The 17,439-nt window shown below is 53.5% G+C and overlaps 1 protein-coding gene across 1 annotated transcript; it reads left to right on the top strand.

Moving 5' to 3' along the window:
- Window positions 1–1,614: 1,614 nt before the first annotated feature.
- On the top strand, window positions 1,615–16,602 carry PTRF (polymerase I and transcript release factor). Its single transcript, XM_017834173.1, has 2 exons — window positions 1,615–2,227; window positions 14,570–16,602. Exons 1-2 carry the CDS (start codon window positions 1,808–1,810, stop codon window positions 15,233–15,235), a joined length of 1,086 nt encoding a protein of 361 aa, XP_017689662.1. The 5' UTR covers window positions 1,615–1,807; the 3' UTR covers window positions 15,236–16,602.
- The last annotated feature ends 837 nt before the right edge of the window (window positions 16,603–17,439 follow it).

Genomic DNA, 17,439 nt, shown 5'->3' with positions numbered 1-17,439 from the left:
CCTGTCCTGTACCTGAAGCCCCATGCAGGTGCCTGTGGAAGCCCACCCTGGAGCACACCCAGGGACAAAGAGCCGCTGGCTGCCAGCACTGAGGGTGTTCTCATGGAGCTGACTCATAAGCAGCAAACACTGGAAATAAATGCTCTGGAAAAAGGTCCCTTCAGGAAAGAACAGGGCATAAAAAGTAGCCTATTTTTCCTAGGTGGCATAATGGCTATTGTGGGGGCACAGAACACAATTCCCTGATTCCAGAGCCGCCAGGCCCGGGTCAGTGGGGAGGGTGAGCAGTCACAGGGCAGGGAAAATGCTGACTGCCATAAGCATTCATGGTGAACAATGTCCCTCTATGAGATGCCCTGGGTTTCCCAGCCTGTGTGTCAGGATGGGTCATTTGTCCCAGCCTGCCTTGGGCATTCCTGGTATTTGCCAGCTGATCCGGGAGGAGCCCGGAGCTCTCAGGCATACCTGGTACTTGCCAGCTGGTGGCAAAGGGCAAGGGCGGCCTTGGCCCCTCGAGAGGCAGGAGGTTTGGAGGATGAATTACTTTTGTCAAGGCTACAGGATGAGGGAAGCTGCCACCTTCCCAGTGTGCCCACAGACCTTACCAGTGAGCCTCCAGCCCAGCAGCAGAGTGCAGGCCAGTGGAGGCTCTATGGCAGCACTGTACGTGGGAGCTGGGTTCCCTCTGGTTGAGCCTACTCCAGGGACAGTGAAGGGTCTGGCCCAGAGTCACTCCCAGAATCTGAATTTTCCTTCTCCGCATTCTTGGCGTGTTCCTGCTGGGTTGTTGCACAGCCTGGGGTGGCACCTACCATGTGTCTCCTTGTTCTGAATCAATTAGGGTTTTTACCACTAAAGCCACGAGTAACCCACTGTATTTGGGCTTTGCTTTCAAGCACAGCTTTGCATGGCATGCGCTGCAATGGGTCCCACATTTAAAGTCCAGTGACTGTGTCTGTCGATGGCTTGAGGATTGCAGAGCTGAGAGAGTTCCTCTGGGGAGATTGCCCAGCTGCCTCCCTTCTGGACTGCATTATCCTTCTCCTGTGCTAAACCTGTGTGGAGACGTGGTGCACTTTGCATGCACTGTGTACACCCATCGTACATTCACAGTTGGGGGGGGTATTGTTATGATCCAGATGTTTTTGTGCCAGAACTACTGAATCCAAATTGTAGCATTTCTTTAAAATATTGAAAATCATGCTTTCATAGTCCTGGGGAAAAAAGCCCCAAGCCTTACTATTGGCAACAGGTCTGCATTTTCCAGCTGAACTTCAGCGCATGCAGTTGTTTAAATCAGCCTTCAATGCACACAGCTGTGCCCAGATGGGGCTGCTCGCTTCCCACTCTTCCCAGCAGCTTCCCGAGCCATTTACTTGAGGATTTTGTTTTTTCCTCTTGTTACTTACAGCGCCTTTAGACTGAGGGGCGGCAGCAGTTCCAAAGCTTTGCATTCCTGGCTGAGCCGTGCCTGTGTTTGCATGCAGAGCCATCGCCTCCCCTCCAACTATTTTAATCATTTCAAAAGGGTGGGTCAGCAGGCATTTGGCAGCGGCTTCTTTTCTATAGCTGAGGTGGAGTCAGCCAATGACCTGCAAGCCTGGAAAATTTTGCAGGGCAGTTCCACTGGACGGCTGTGCGGAGCTGTGCCATTTGAATTTCAGCACAGACACTCACTCACTGCGCTCCCCATTCCTGGCGCGTCTCCCAGCGCGGAGTTTAGCTGAGGCTCGGGCTCAGTTTTCCCTGCTCTCTCCCTGCAGTGACAGCTTCTCCGGGCTCTGTGAGCCAGGACTCCCGAGCGACCATGGAGGACACCACCTTGCAAATCATCGAGCCACCCACTGTCTCCGAGACCTCGGAGGAGCAGGCGCCCGAGGAGCCCATCAAATCGGACCAGATCAACGGCGTGATGGTGCTGACCCTGCTGGACAAGATCATTGGAGCGGTGGATCAGATCCAGCTGACCCAAACACAGCTGGAGGAGAGACAGCAAGAGATGGATAGCGCAGTGACCAGCATCCAGGGAGAGCTGACCAAGCTGACCAAGGCCCACACCACCACCAGCAACACTGTCAACAAGATGCTGGAGAAGGTGCGCAAGGTGAGCGTCAACGTGAAGACGGTGCGGCAGAACCTGGAGAAGCAAGCCGGGCAGATCAAGAAGTTGGAGGCCAATGAAGCGGAGCTCCTGAAACGCAGGAACTTCAAAGTCATGATCTACCAGGTAAGGAACTGTTTCACAATGTCTTTGCATCCTGTTAGCGGCTGTTTTCTTCGCTGAGGGTCCTGTCATGCTGCATGGCCGGTCCAGTCCTCTCCCAAACTCCCTGCACTGTCTGGCAGTTCAGGCTGAGGCGGGTCCCCCCGTAGCTTTCTCATTTGTGGTTTAACATTTTCTGTGTGTCCTAAGACAAAGCTTGACAGAGTTGTCCCACTTAACAGGAATTTTAATGCAGATAGGAAGCAAGGCCCTAAGCACTCACTGCAATGGGCCAGAAGGATCAAAATAACCCGATTTTACTGCTTAGCTCAACGAAGTACAAGTGTGTTCTGGGATCTGGAAGGGGGTTTTGTAAATCCATCTGCAACGTCTCTTCTACCAAGAGACACCATGTGCATGGCTACGTGGAGAGCGATAGCATTTCAGATGTGTGACATGCATCTGATAACAACAAGTGACAGTAACCCTGGCTCGGGGTTAATCCCACCCGCCGGGGCAGATAGAGCTGTCAGAGAAAATCCAGACCGGTCCCCTGAGCTCGGCAGCACTCAGGGTGGACTTTGCCGTGGGTTTGTACAATTCCCACCTTCTTCCTGCTGCATCCTGCAAGCCTTGATCCTTCTCGTTGTCTGGTTTCAGTAACAGCTTTGGTTTGCTTGATGTTCTCCCCCCCCCATGCTAAGCGTTGGAGTTTTCCTTTTATATTAAACAAGGAGAGAGAGAGGAGCATGGTTCTGTCAGGTTTCCTGCCTGCAGTTAGTTTTCCGTGTCAGAGCAAACTCTTCTATTGGGCCACAGGAGAAAAGTGAGTGAAACAGTTAATGATTCAGTTGGAAGCCTCTGAGTTAATAATAGCCAGCGCCAGGGACAAATAGAGAAGCATCGAATGCTGATCATGGGAAGAGAGAGAAAAAAAGCGAAATAAAAGGGAGAATGGTCGTTGCAATGGGGTTTGAGGGAGAGCAGCTCATGGCAGACTCAGTGATCAGAGATATACAGGGCTTGTGCGACTCCCTGGTTCAGAGCTTGAGCATTTGTAGTTTTATTGTGGCTGAAAGGCTGAAATACTCAAGCCTGTTTAGATCATACAGGAAACCTGACCAGTTATAGACAGATACACATGTGTGTATTTATTACAAGCTCTTTGTATCAATCTATCTATGGAAAAATAAGATAGAACTTTAAATGTACTGCAGAAGCAAAACCATTGCAAAATGAGAGGAGGGAAGGGAATTGTTTAACATTCCGTGTGGGTTACGGAGATAGGTGGGAAGTTAGCAGAGTTCAAGGTCCTCGGGAAGCATCGCGAACATCGACAGGTTGGCTTTTGGTGAGCTGCTTGTGTTGGTTTGCACTGGCTTATGGATATTGAGCAGAGTTTCTCTTTGAATATGAAAAACCATCCTGCTTCTGAAGGCTCAGGGCCTGCCCTTGCTGCTGTGCTGAGGACAGAGCAGCCTTGGAGCGAGTCGGTTGGCAAGGGACTGCGGCAGGGACTTGGTAATCATGGAGATTATAGTGAAAAAAGTTATTTGTAATTTGGAACAGTTTCCCAGAATGGAACGTAGTGTGATTTGAATGTGAGGTCGCAGAGCACAAGTAAGGAATTCTCCCGGTTTACTCCATGTGAAATGGAGCCGTTTGTGCCCTCGTGAACATCCTGGTACTTCTGCAGGAGCAGACTCGGTCCCAGCAGGACAGGACCCGGCACTGGGATCCACCCTGGGAGGTTAAATGAGGAATACACTGTGCTTTCCTAATGGTGTCTATGGCTAAAAACAAATAATTACAACATAATTCTCTTCTAATTCAGTGTTTCACTTCTCAGACCCCCCACTCACCCATCAAAGTGTCTGTTGGGTACGTTACTGGTCATGTAATTAATTCTGCGGTGCTGAGCACATTATTGCTCCTCTCTGACTCAGGGAAAGCTGCTGCGCCACGCTGGGAGTGACTCCTGTGTGTTTTCCATTGCTGTAGCTAAAAGTGCAAGGATTTATTAGCCTTTTCTTTTGGAGAAGAAGAGAGAAACTCATTTTAAGAGAAGTAAAATATTCCATAATCCCAGCGGTGGCTGTTTTCAGGCAACAGAGCTGAGCAGAGCAGGAGTCGTGCTCTGTAGGAATTCGATATCACACAGTTCTGTGGTCAAAGAGATAAAGGAGGTAAAGATAAATTAGTTCTTTGCTGGTTAATGATGTTTGATTATTCTCTCAGCACTATGTCCTGAAGCTCCAGCAGTTGTGGAGGGACTATTTCAGGAGTGCAAATTAGATCTTTTGCACCTTGGGAGGGGAGGTCAGACTGCCTATGAGAGCTGTGTTTTCCTCACTGTAGGTTAGGAGGAAACTGAAATAAAATTTTATTGAGGGAAAGCCTGACCTGTGGGATGATCCTGAGCACAACTGTCAGGGTAGTTTCTGACTCTGGGGGAGAAAATGCTGAACTGGAAATCAGTCCCAGGTCCTGGCTAAGCTGAGGTGTCGAGCAGAACGTTTACGGGTGTCACTCGCAGTCTTGTCCGTGTGCACATTTTCTCGCTTGCTCACCCTCTCAGAAACACTTCCAGCTGATTTTGCCAGGAGCTGGTCTGATTTCTACCGAGTTGAAAGAGTTTTAGTATCGACTTAATGTAGGGAATTAGATCGATTCTTGAGAAAAAAATTTGAAAACAACAACCCCCCTCCAAATTGCCCCATCTTTCTGTTTTGAAAACTTGCGGACCCAAAGCAAGTGGCCGAGCTTTGATGGACCACTGTGTATGTAGATGTTCAGTGCAGAACATGCCTTCCTAAAAAGTCTGATAGTGAGTGCCTGCACTGCTCAGCAGCCCCTGGGAACAGAGCTCAGAGCTCCTCAGAGCTTCCTTTGTGCCTCTGGCCCGGGTTCCCATCTTTCAGAGAAACCAGGACACCAACAAATTTGGTGAGAATGGCTGCTAATAAAAACAAATTGAAGTGACTTCATCCCAAATCTCCTGTTTTTAGGATCCTGAATCTGAGTCTGGTTACTGCACTTCATGGTTAAATAATGGATGTCCTGTGCAGCTACTGCCCTGAAACCAGACTTTGGGCTGCATTCAGTCTGAGAGCGGCACGTGGCAGCTTACGTAAGCCCAGCATTTTCCTCCAAACAGTTTTTGACAGTTAAACTTATTCCTGAGAATGTCAGAGGCTGACTTTCTTACAGCTGGGCAAACCCTTGCAGCACTCAGCATACACACGGAGTATTGAATTTCTAAAGTGTGCCGGTCCTTTATTTTGAGGCTCGTGTGGGCGCCGAGCTCTGGTTGCTCTGGCTCAGGATGTGCAGTGTTTTTTGTTTGGAAGAGCAGCCTTTTTCCAAGAGGTGCTCCCCACACTGTCTGATTTGGGGGCTCCTGTGGGGCTCCTCTGTGCCTCAGGGGGCTCTGACAGCCACTCTGAGCTGTGTGAGATGTGGGTTTCCATGGGAAGGGCCGGGCAGTTAGGACAGCAGGGTGGGACCCACATCCCAGCCGTGCAGTGTGTGGGGTGGGTATGGCTGGGCGAGGGAATATAAATAGCCCAGCCTGGCTTTGTGCTCTGCGTGGGCCTTATACGGATGGGAGCAGCAACACTGCACATTTTGGGCAGGGGGGATGGATTTCAAACCCACACGTTAATGTGGCAGATTAGGAGGTCAGGCCTGAATTGCCTCATTTTTGGGACCGTGCTCCTCAAAAGAGAGTGTGGGAAAGGACATGGGCTCAAGGGGCTGAGGAGGAGTAGAGGGCAGGAAGCCCAGGGTGTACAAGCCCACTGCCCAGGGCTGCAGCCTTTTTCCACTGCCTAAACAGAACAGCAGCTGCCCCAAGCTATGGTTTTGTTTGAAAGTAATCATTCAGAAACAAAACCGGGGTGAGAGCCAGCAAGACCTGCAGGCCTGAGGGGCAGCCTGGGTCAGTGACGTGCCTGGGGTTCAGTGGAGCTTGCCCAGCTACCAGTGTTACAGAGTAAATAGGAACTTGCAAAGCAATTTGGATGACAGCACTGGGATAGGCACGGGCACCAGGCACCCACAGGGCACTTTTCCTGCAAGAGCAGTTGGCTCTGTGTGCCCGGGAGTTCTCTGTGCTGGAACGTCTGTCCCTCTTCCCAGTGGGGCACTGCAGGGATTTGCATTGCAGCAGCCAGTGGGTTTTGTAATTATTTTCTGATAATACTTTAAAAGAAAAAGCTGGTTTCACTTTGCTGTGAATCCAATCCAAAGCAGCTCCTGTCAGTGCAGGTTCCCCCTCCATTGCAGGAGCACCACATGAACGTTCTGATGTGCCAAAAATCCTGCATATTCTCTGCATATTACTGAATTATTACAGTCTCAAGATAATAATTCACAGGAGCCTTTAAAAAAGTCAGGATGTTAATATGTCCAACTTCCAGGATTTTTCTTAGTGCAGATTAACAGTCTTTCTACCAAAAGACAACTCTAGAGCATGGATTTCTTTCTTGCAGCCTGGTATCAACTGCATTAATATTTCCTTGCTCAGCTATTATTTATAAGCAGTTGGTGCCAGGCCTGTTTGCTTTGCTGAAATCCTTTCAGCATTATAGTTACAGACTGAGCTGTGCAGCCGTGAATTGTCTTGGAGCAAAGGGCCAGAGGCTGCTCAGCCATTGGGATGGAGTTAGATTGGATGAGTAGTGGCTCATGAAAACAAATCCCAAGGTAATATACCTCCTGATCACATATTCCTCCCTCAGGCCTCTCTTGTGCACAGCCTGGAAAGCACAGCAATGACTCATAAACTATTCAGCAACAGGCTTAGCCCTCTTTTAGCCTGTTTGGGATTGTCCTCTCTATTCTGCAGGATCTACAACTTACAGATCACCTGAAGAATCATGGGTCCACTGTACAGCTGCAAGATAAGACAAAGACCAGAAACAAAATGCTCAGTGTCAGTGAGGGAAAATCAAATATTTAGAATAAAAAGTCTCAGGATGTTTAGTCTTCAGCTTTATGTGAGGATGCAAATGTCAGTGTCTGCAAATCATCTGTAATGAAAACCCATCTTTGCTGCTTTGCTGTTCAGAAGCAGCTCTGGAGTCATCAATCAGCTCAGACAGGTTTATCCGGGAGGAGCAGATCTGAGAGCAAAGCCAGTGGTACAAATAGACTGATAATGGCATCAAAACTTTTCAATGCTGTCAGAGGAGCTAAAAAAAAAGAGTCTTTTCACTTTCAATCTATTTACTTCTCTGTTTCCTACAGCTCTGCCTCTCTTCTGACTCACTGTAGGCAAAAGTATTTTTCCGAGCACAGCCTCCTCCTCTCCCTGCCATCCCTGCCTTCCTTTGCACCAGTTCCGGTGCCAGTACCAGGCTGCTGCTTCTCACAGCTGATGAAGCAGATCCAGATTTTTGGGCATGTCTTCCAGGACACAGAGTAACCAGACACGCCTGATAGAAAGAAGTGCCAGGCAGATTGCACAACACCTGGAATTACGGAGGATGGGAGGACTCTGCTAGTCAGGGAGATGCCACTTGAGAATGCACTACCTATTCCTCTAACATTTACCCAATCCCAACCTGGTTTGCTCCCCCCCCCCCTCATATTTTGGATATTTCCCTTACTCTCAGCAGTATTCCTTGGTGACTTAGTGCAGGACTCAGAAGCCTCCTCTCTAAGGCTCGAGGCTTCTCTTTTCATGAACCTCTTGGCACTGCTGGAGACAAAATCTGTCCAACCCTTGGAACCCAGAGTCAAGGCCATGCCTGACTTTGCTGTGTCACTGGGTATGGATGTCTGGGAGCTGCTGGGAATTGTCCAGCGCTGGTTTAGGGTAAGGTCAGTACGTGACAAAACCAGCCTATGGAGTTGCAACCGGCTGTTTTGATCTCCACAGCCTCTGCACTTGAATTAGTAAACACAGTAAACACCACCTTTTTTTTCATGATCTTATACATACAAGCAAACTCTGCATTCAGCTATGCCACAGCAATGGGAGACACATCCCCAACAGCCAACACTGAATCCTTGTGACTGTGAACAGTCTGGCTCTGTGGCAGCGTTCGGTGTGAACGTGCCTGAACCCACAGAAGGGATCCTATATCTCCTGGGACCTGCTATGAAGCAGAGATGGACACTCCTCCTTCTCAAAGATCTTTGCTGACTGTGTTTTCTGTCAAATTTTGTTTCCTGGCTTCTCCTTTTACTAAAACGTCCCCCTGTGCCTTTTCTCTCTGCCTGTTCTCATGCTAACCCGGATCACTGTTGGCGTGTTCAGATTCCCGTCGGGAGCAGGTAAGTGTTTCCATTGTGCTTCCTTTCCCCGGCCATTGAAACACAGTTTTCCTCGTCTTAGCCTGAGAAGATCCCGCGCGTGTGCCTTGAGCCTTCACCAGGGACTGCCCTCTGAGCCCTCCCCAGCGCAGCGCCAGGCCCAGGGCAGCAGAAGACACACCAGGAGGCGGCAGTTTAGGGCCTCGGCAGCGGCACCCCCCGAAGATCTCTCTGAACCTCTTCCGAAGCTCTGGGAGCTGCTGATTCTGAGCCTTTTGCCTGCTCAGGGCTGCCCCAGGCCCTCAGACCTACCAGGCTGATCCTGCTGCTGGCAGGACACCTCCTGTGACTAATGCTCTTGCTGCATGCGCTGCCCTGGCTGGCGTGGGTGTGAGGAGCTGGGATTTTCCCTCCGGCATTGCACTCCCTCTTCCATCTGGGAGGGAGGAGCTGCTCTGTGGCTTGCATGAAGGGCGAGTGGCCAGAGGCAGTTGGCTCTGCTGGCGTCTGCTGTGACTGGGCAAATCCCACCTGTTCTCAGAGGCGCTGGAAACACAGCCCTGGAACACCCACCTCCTCAGGCTTCTTGTGAGCGTTAGTTTGCGTTTGTGAAATGGTTTGAAGTTGTTTTAGATAGGTAAAAGTCAGGCAGAGAGCACAAACTGTGATGTAAACTCCCGGTGCCTCGGGCAGGCCCTGCAGCACCTCTCGTGTCTGTCCAGCCACAGCCCCTGGCACTGCTGGCTCCAAGCTGGGCCCTGCACACACTGGAGTGGTGAATTTAAGTGCTGCTCATTTAACACTTACCTCTTTCGACAGAGGCCATGGTGCCCTGTTGCCTTCCTGTCATTGTACAGCTACTGGAGAAAATGTCCCAAGCTCCAGCTGCCCTTTGGGGGTCACCCAGTGCTGTCCAGTGGGAACGGCTGCCTGGGTGGACAGGAGTATTCCAGGAGCCAGGTGATGGTGAACCCAGCCCAGGAATCAGGGTCTCTGGGGGAAGCTGCCAGGGAAACTTCTCCTTTTCAAGGAGAATGACAAGACTTAAAAAAGGGATTTTTTTTTTTGTGATCTAGCAGGAGACTGATAGCAATTTTAGCTTCCACAAGAAAAGTCTGTTCCACTGCAGAGGAAAGCACAACCCCTTCTATTCAGGGCATCTGGACACCCCTGAGCTCTGCTAGGCTCTGGGTACTTCTCAGGCTTTCTGCTCTTACTCAGGAATAGTTGAATCCTCCTTCCCATGACACTGCTGGAAGGTCAGCACAGAACAGCCTCCTCTGAGGCCTGGCAGAGCAGAGCAGTTATCATGGCAACGGGAGAGCAGAATGTGTTCTCCTCTGGCAGGGCTTGAGCTGACCTGGAGGGTTCTTTGCTGCCCAAGCTTCTGATCCTCCCCCAGCCTCCCCCAGGCCAGGGCCAGGCTGGGCAGAGGGAGGGCTGGGGCACAGGAAGGGCTGTGGGCTCCAGCTCACCCAGTGTCGGGATCAGCCTGATTTGGTCACAGTGGAGCCCGGGAATGTGAGCTGGTCATGTTCTGCACGTTATGGCTGCAAATGTCAACCAAACTCACTGTTTGTGCTGTTGCAATTGTGTAAAAATAATGGAGTGAAATGAACTGCAGATGTGATTTGCATGTGCATGTGAGATCCTTCCATTAAACCTTCCAACCAGAGACTGGAGTGGCTGGGAGTGCTGGGACTCTGTTTTTTACATGCTGACAGTAAGACCCTCTACAAGAGCAATCCAGGAGCCCTTCTCTTATTTTGGGAGTGTTCTCCAGATTTATTGGTGGCTCTGCAGTGCTGGAGGAGCCCTTTGAGGCTGGGAATGCAGCTCAGCTCTGTGTCTGCTTGGCCTTTTATACACCAGGGGAAGTGTTTACATGTGTTGTAGCAACCAGGCTGGTGTCCATGGCCGTGGGCTGCGGGTGACTCACTGCCAGGGAACTCTCGAAAACAATGTCAGATAAAAGCCCACTCAGGGGAGCCGGGAAGAGGCTGCAATGGGTCCAAGAGCTCTGAACTGTTTGAAGTAGAAGGACCCAGAGCAGCCCAGCACCCATCAGCTGGCAGCCAGCTGCCTTTGGGACTGGCTGTGGGCACCAGGGGCCCTCCAGGTGCTCACAAAGTCTGCAGATAGACAGGCCGCCAGTCCCATCGGCTCTGCCAATGGCAGGGAGCTTCCTGAAGCACACCACTTCCCAGGAGGTCTGTGCTGCAGGGGCAACACACACTCCCTGTCCCCTGTCCCCGTCCTGCTGCCGGGTGCAGCTCTGTGCTGTGGACAGAGTGGGACCAGAGTTTGCTGCTGCTGCTACCAAAATCTTCTGAGAAATGTTGTTTACCCATTGTCCTTGTGCCAGCTGGATCTGAGCTATCTGAGAGGACAGAACTAGTTTGCCTCTGCTGATCGGGAGCCAGGCTTTGAACACCCCAACAGGCAGGGATGCCAAGACCCAGGACTCGCCCACTTCAGGGTCAGTGTTTTCCCAGTAAAAATAGAGTGGTTGGAATGCCTGGTGTTAAAAATGTGGCTCATTTGGATGAGTCATGAGTGAAATGAAGTGCAGAGAGCATAGTGCCTTGCCCAGAGCGGAGCAGGGATTTGTGCAGCAGCCATCCATAAACCCGGGACAGTTCTTGATTGTTCCAGACAGGTCCCATTGTCCTCCACAGCTGTGTCTGCAGGCACATCCTGCCCACACCGGGCAGCTCTGCTTCTCTGCAGGAGAAATCTCCCAGGCCAGGAGGAGGAGACCCTGCCTGAATGCAGGGGGGATGTGTGGTACATGCAAGGGATGCTCAGCAGAAGGTGCTCATCCCCATTAAGACATGCCAAAGCTGTGGTTGTTCTCACTCCAGCTGTGCTGTGCCCAGGCCTGCAGAAATGGTCCCTGGATACAGCTGGGCTCAGAGCCTGGGGAGTTACCCACGGCACACAGTGCTGAAAGTCCTCCAGCTGTCCCCCAGCTGGTTCTCTGCTGCTTGGGTCAGCAACCAGAGTGAGGAAGTGTCAGAGGGGAAAATGCAGGAATTATACCAGACTTAGGAGAGAGAGAATCACCATCTGAGAGCCCTGTGTGGGCTGCCCTGGCACCCAGCCCTGAGGGAGAGGGGCTGGGAGCTGGACCTGAAGGGTTTCCCAAGCACAGCTGGAGAAAAGCTCTTGGAAACAGTCCCACGCAGGAAGGCTGGGAAGGCTGGGATCTTTATGTATGAGAAGAGCTGTGGTCCCTCTGTGCTTCTGGGCCTGAGCCATGAGATGCCTCCTGACAGAGGCAGAGCAGAGGCTCAGGTCTGTGGGTGCTGCTGTGCCGGGGCTGGGCTGTGGGGACGGAGCAGGGCTGGCAGAAGGGCAGGTGAAGTGCCTGAGTGCAGCCTGTGGGATCGCAGAGCCGGGCAGCTGCTGCTCTCTGGGTGAAACACAGAATTAGGGAGAGCTGCAGGCACCCCGACAGGGGTTGCTCCCACTGTCCCACATACTGGGAGCTGCTGCTGGCCACGTCCTCACGGCTGTGAGAGAAGAGCTGCAGGATGCTGCTGAGGCTGGATGGGAGCATTCCTGGCGCAGCCCATCTCACCACATCAGAAAATTCAGTCAGGAGCTGGATTTGCTGGTGTAACAGGAGGAAAGATGGTTATTTATGTGGAAGATGTGGGATTTTTTCTTTCTGCAGACACGTGTTCTGGAGCTCACAAGGGGCTGATACGATCAGAATTTTCAGGATATGGCCCATTTCCAGGGACAGCTGTGCCAGGCAAGAGGGGGATGCCTTTGTTCTGGCTTATTGTGTTGCCTCAGAGGGAAGGAAGTGGCTGGAGTTCCTGATGTTCTGCTGGTGGGGCAGGGTCCCTGGGAGTCTCTGGGATTGCTCCAGCAGGTGTTGTTGTGAACAGGCTCCCTGCCTTCCCAGTGATGTGGGTTTGTTCTGGACTGACCTTACCCTCTAGAGAGCATGTCTATTGTTTTCTGCTGAAGTGGCTCATCAAATGAAGAAAACACATGTTCACCACTTCACCTTAATCTCCATGAAGTGTTTGGGACCTGAGCTGTGATCCAGAGGGTGAAGAGATTTGCCCAGAACAGTTCTCTGCCCTGAACAAAACCCAGAGCCTGCAAAACCCACAAAAACCCGCGGCTCCAGCAGGCTCTGTGTTTTCACCACGGACACTGTGGCCTGCTCCACTCTCACCGAGCCCAGTGCTCTGTGGAGCTGGCTCACCACTGCTCACAAAGGTTTCCCCAGATGCCCTTATGCTTCCAGAAAGGAACAGCACCCCCCTGTGCTTGGAGAAAAATGAGAAAGCAGATGAAAGCATCTGGATGTCACCCAGGTGAAGCTGTGCTGGAGTCACGTATTCAATGAGTTGTATCGGTTTTCCAGGGATGCAAGGGAAGGCAGGGCTGGGGACAGTGCAGCGGGCCAGGCCCAGTACCTGTGTCTGCAGGGGGAGTATCCCCTCCTGCCTCCATCCAGGGGCTCAGGCTGGAGCCACAGCATGGCAGTGACTTTAGTCAGCCGGGGCAGTGGCATCGTAGTGACCTTGGTCAGCCAGGGCAGTGGCGTGGCAGTGACCTTGGTCAGCAGAGGAGCAGCGGGGGCGGTGGGAGAGCGCTTGGGGCACGGATATGTGAACATGCTGTCCCTTCCAGCACTGCAGGAACTGGGATGTCCTGTCCCGCAGCAGTGCCAGGGACGCCCCTCCTCGGGCTGGGCCTGGCAGAATGACCATTCCCAGTGTCCTGGTTCTTGGTATCTGCGCAGCTCGTTCATGTGTGGCCACAGTGGCACGGTAGCGGTGGCGGCTGCTGTGCCACTGTGACTTGAAGAGCATGGGAGGTGCCACAGCAAAGTCACCCTCCTGTGGCTCAGGGCAGCTCCCCAGGCTGGGGGCAGGCGAGTCACTGCTGGTGTTCCAGTGTTTGCCACACACTTCGAGCACTTGGGTTATGCCAGGGCCTATTCCTTGATTTCCCTGGGCCCTGCTCCCGCCAGTGCTGCGGATCCCCGTCCTTGCTCCGTTCCTCTTCTGCCTGCCCCAGGGCTGGAAATGGCGCCCAGCTGTCCTGCTGCCCAGGCTCTTCTCCAAGCCTCAGCCCAGCAGCTCCACGTGCTGTGTGCCCATTCCACACACTGCCCTTCGGCTGCTGCTGGATTTTCTGGCAGCTCCCACCTGTCCCACCCAGCTCCATAGATCAAAACCGCTCAGGCAATAAATTTCTGAGCGTGGGCTGCAGCCCCGCTGCTGTGACGCTCCGTGCAGTGATGGGCTATTTCCAGCCTGTCCTGGGATGGGAGAGGTGATTCACTGCAGCAGGGATGCATGCTATGTGCTGCTTAGATGAAAACCAATCCTGCTCCAGATCTGTGCCCCTCTCCCAGGCACATGCTTGTCCTCTGCCACTGGGATCAGAAACTTGGCTGGCCTGGGCATGTGGAGAAGCTGAATGAATCCAGCCCTGTCCCGAGCAGAGCAGTGTAACCCAGCACACCAGGTCAGGGCCACTGTCTCCACCATCTCCAGATATGGGCTTGGGCAAATTCCTTAACTTACTTCCCAGCGGAGAAGTGGGAAGAATAGGGTGGCCTGCTGCACCCCAAGAGATGTCCCAGCCCCTCACCTGAATTCTACAGGCATTGGGAAAGTCTGAGTGCAGACTGGGATCAGCCAGGCCAGCGTGTGCGTGCCAGCAGTGGCCGAGATCCCAGCTCCAGCCATGCCTCTGCTCGAGGGGCTGTGATGGCCAGGTCCTGGGATAAAGATGAAACTGGAGGGGACGGGACTGTGACAGGGCACAGCAGGACAGGGAAAGACTCCAGTTTCAGTGCTGGGCTGCCTTTCCTATGCTGCTGGAGTCATGGATGGGTTTGGAACCAGCCCAGAGTGTGCAGAGCTGATGCCTGAGCACAAATACGGGAGAGCCCTAAGCACATCCTCATTACAGTAACTTAGCAGGTGCACTAAGGGAGGGTGAGCCCAGGCCTGAGGCACCTGGGTTTGTTTAGCCAGGTGGAGGCCAAGTGGCCCTGTGGGAGGGAGGCAGGGCTGGCTCCAGGGCTGTGGGGTGCGTCTCTCACTGGCTTGGCTCTGTGTCTTGCAGGATGAAGTGAAGCTCCCGTCTAAACTGAGCATCAGTAAGTCTCTAAAGGAGGGTGAAAAGCTAGAGAAGGAAGGCGAAGGTGAGGAGGCACCTGTGGGTGAGGACCATGCAGAGGAGGACCACATCCAGCTCTCGTCAGATGAGGAGGTAGAGATTGAGGAGATTATCGAAGAGTCACGGGCAGAGCGCATCAAAAGGAGCGGCATGAAAAGGGTGGATGACTTTAAGAAGGCATTCTCAAAGGAGAAGATGGAGAAGACTAAGCTAAAGACCAAGGAAAACCTGGAGAAGACCCGCCACAACTTGGAGAAGACCCGCCATAACCTGGAGAAGAGGATGAACAAACTGGGCACCAAGATTGTGACTAATGAAAGAAGAGAGAAGATGAAGACCTCTCGGGACAAGCTGAGGAAGTCTTTCACCCCCGACCACACCATTTATGCCAGATCTAAGACAGCTGTCTACAAAGTGCCACCCTTCACTTTCCATGTCAAGAAAATAAGAGAGGGTGAGGTGGAGGTGAAAGCCACCGAGCTTGTGGAGGTTGGTGGAGAGGAGGGAGAAAACTCAGATCTGATGCGAGGGGAGAGCCCCGAGATGCACACGCTGCTGGAGATCACGGAGGAGACCGACGCGGTACTGGTGGACAAGAGCGACAGCGAGTAGGACGGGCTGCAGCATGGAAGGGTTGTGGACGACAACTGAATATTTTATCACTCACATTTTGAGCTCTCCCTGCCCTGGAGCCCCAGGGAAGTGTACACGATGCATCCTTCCTACCCTGCAGAGCCGACGCTGACCCCCTACCTGCTTGGACAAGGTGTATTTTATATTTTAGTTTTAGCACACAAACATTAGGAACACGGGATTGTTTTTCTTACACTGTTAAGTCACCCTCGGAGACCATTCCTGCTGCAGCCTTCTCACCCCACACCTGAAGATGGACTTTGAGCGACAGGACCCTGGCCCAGTTGGAGAGTGCTGAACCCAAGATAATGACTGTACAGCTGGAAAGCTCGAGTCCTCCATAAGCAAAACCTGGCATCAAGAAAGCTTCCTGCAAGCAGCCCACCAACTCACGGACCCCCGTGCCAGGTGTGTGGCTGCCCTGCAGTCAGGAAGAACCCCAACACCCACACTAGCCGCTCCTTCAGGGAGCAGAGGAACTGGGATGCAGCCAGAGCATGGGAGGGAAGAGCTGAGCTAGTCCTGTTGATGGGCAGAGCACGGCGAGGCAGTGGGTGCTGCTCCTCTCTGTGCTCCCAAGCACTGGGTGACCCAGCAGCACCTGGGATGGCTCCCAAGGAAGCCGCCCTGCAGCTGGGGCTGCCCTGGGTGCCCATAGGGCATCACACAGCCAGGCCCTCTGCTGCTCCCTGCTGTGCTGAGGCTGCTGCTGCTCAGCCCTGCACCGCGGCAGGAGCAATGTGGGCTGCAGGCTCCCCTGCCCGGGTTATGGATCCAGCTGCCAGGGGCCCAGGGACTGGGCGAGTCCTCACCAGGGCAGGGAGCAGCACGGAGGTGGGGTGCTGGATCTGCTCCCTCCTCACCCACAGCAGAGGGGGCAGCGGGCAGGAGGTCCATGGTCACTGCTTGAGGAGAGGGAACACACAGGGAGCGATGCCAGAGCAGCCACCACTGCCCGCAAGTTGTTTCCAGAGGGAAATGGGATGTGCAGCTGCCATGTGAGGCTCTCGACCATCAGAGAGTGGCCTTGATGCCTGTCCAGCACCGGACCTTGAGCATTTCTGAGCATCTGCTCTCTCCAGGGGTCCCAGCACAGCTCGGGCTCATGCCCGCGTCCTTCGCTTTCCTCCCTGTTTCCTGCTTTCTGCAGCTTCACTCCGTGCCCTGAGCAAGGGCAGCACACAGTGGCTCCAGGGCCCTCCTGGCTCGGCCCCCTTGGCTCTCACATACACAGCCCCCACCCCACCTTCCCCATCCTGCTCCCCCCAGCACAAGGCAGCTGCTGCTCACATAACCCAATATATAAACTTGCTTTTCCTTTAAGAATTACTTTCCTTCATATTGTCCAGTGCACCCAGCCTGTCCTGGCCCCAGGGCCCTGCCACAGCCGCCCTTCCCAGAGCAGGCATGAGGCCGGTCCAGTGTGCCAGCTGCGGGCAGCCGTGGGACACCAGAGGCTCCCAGTGTGGGGGGCACCGGCTCTGGGCTGCCCGTGGGGCGGGGGGGCGGTGGTTCCCAGTGCTGTGTGAGTCCCCTGCCCTTACAGAGCCTCCTGCAGGCCCATGGGCGGTTTTCTGGCGGGTTTTCTCTGGGCAGTGGGGCTGGGGTGGCGGGAGCCCCAGTGGCCCCTGGCCGTCCCCGGCTGTGCCCGGGCAGCAGCACAGCAATAAAGTCTCTTTTGTAAACCACCAGCGTGAGGCCTGTGTGTGGCACTGGGGAGGGGCTGCCACTGGGGACTGACCCCCACTGCCCCACATGGGTTTGATCCCCATGGCCCCACCTGGGATTGATCCCTATGGCCCTTCCTGGGATTGATCCTTATGGCCCCACATGGGATCAGTCCCCACGGCCCCACCTGGGATCGAATCCCACAGCCCCACATGGGATCAATCCCTACAGCCCCACTTGGGATTGACCCCCGCTGCCCCACATGGGATCAGTCCCTACAGCCCCACTTGGGATTGACCCCCACTGCCCCACATGGGATCAGTCCCTACAGCCCCACTTGGGATTGACCCCCGCTGCCCCACATGGGATCAATCCCTACAGCCCCACTTGGGATTGACCCCCACATGGGATCAATCCCTACAGCCCCACTTGGGATTGACCCCCGCTGCCCCACATGGGATCAGTCCCTACAGCCCCACTTGGGATTGACCCCCGCTGCCCCACATGGGATCAAT

Source organism: Lepidothrix coronata, unplaced genomic scaffold, assembly GCF_001604755.1.
Source record: "Lepidothrix coronata isolate B3197 unplaced genomic scaffold, Lepidothrix_coronata-1.0 Scaffold229, whole genome shotgun sequence".
Lineage (NCBI taxonomy): Eukaryota > Metazoa > Chordata > Aves > Passeriformes > Pipridae > Lepidothrix > Lepidothrix coronata.
This window is presented reverse-complemented; position numbering and strand designations above follow the sequence as displayed.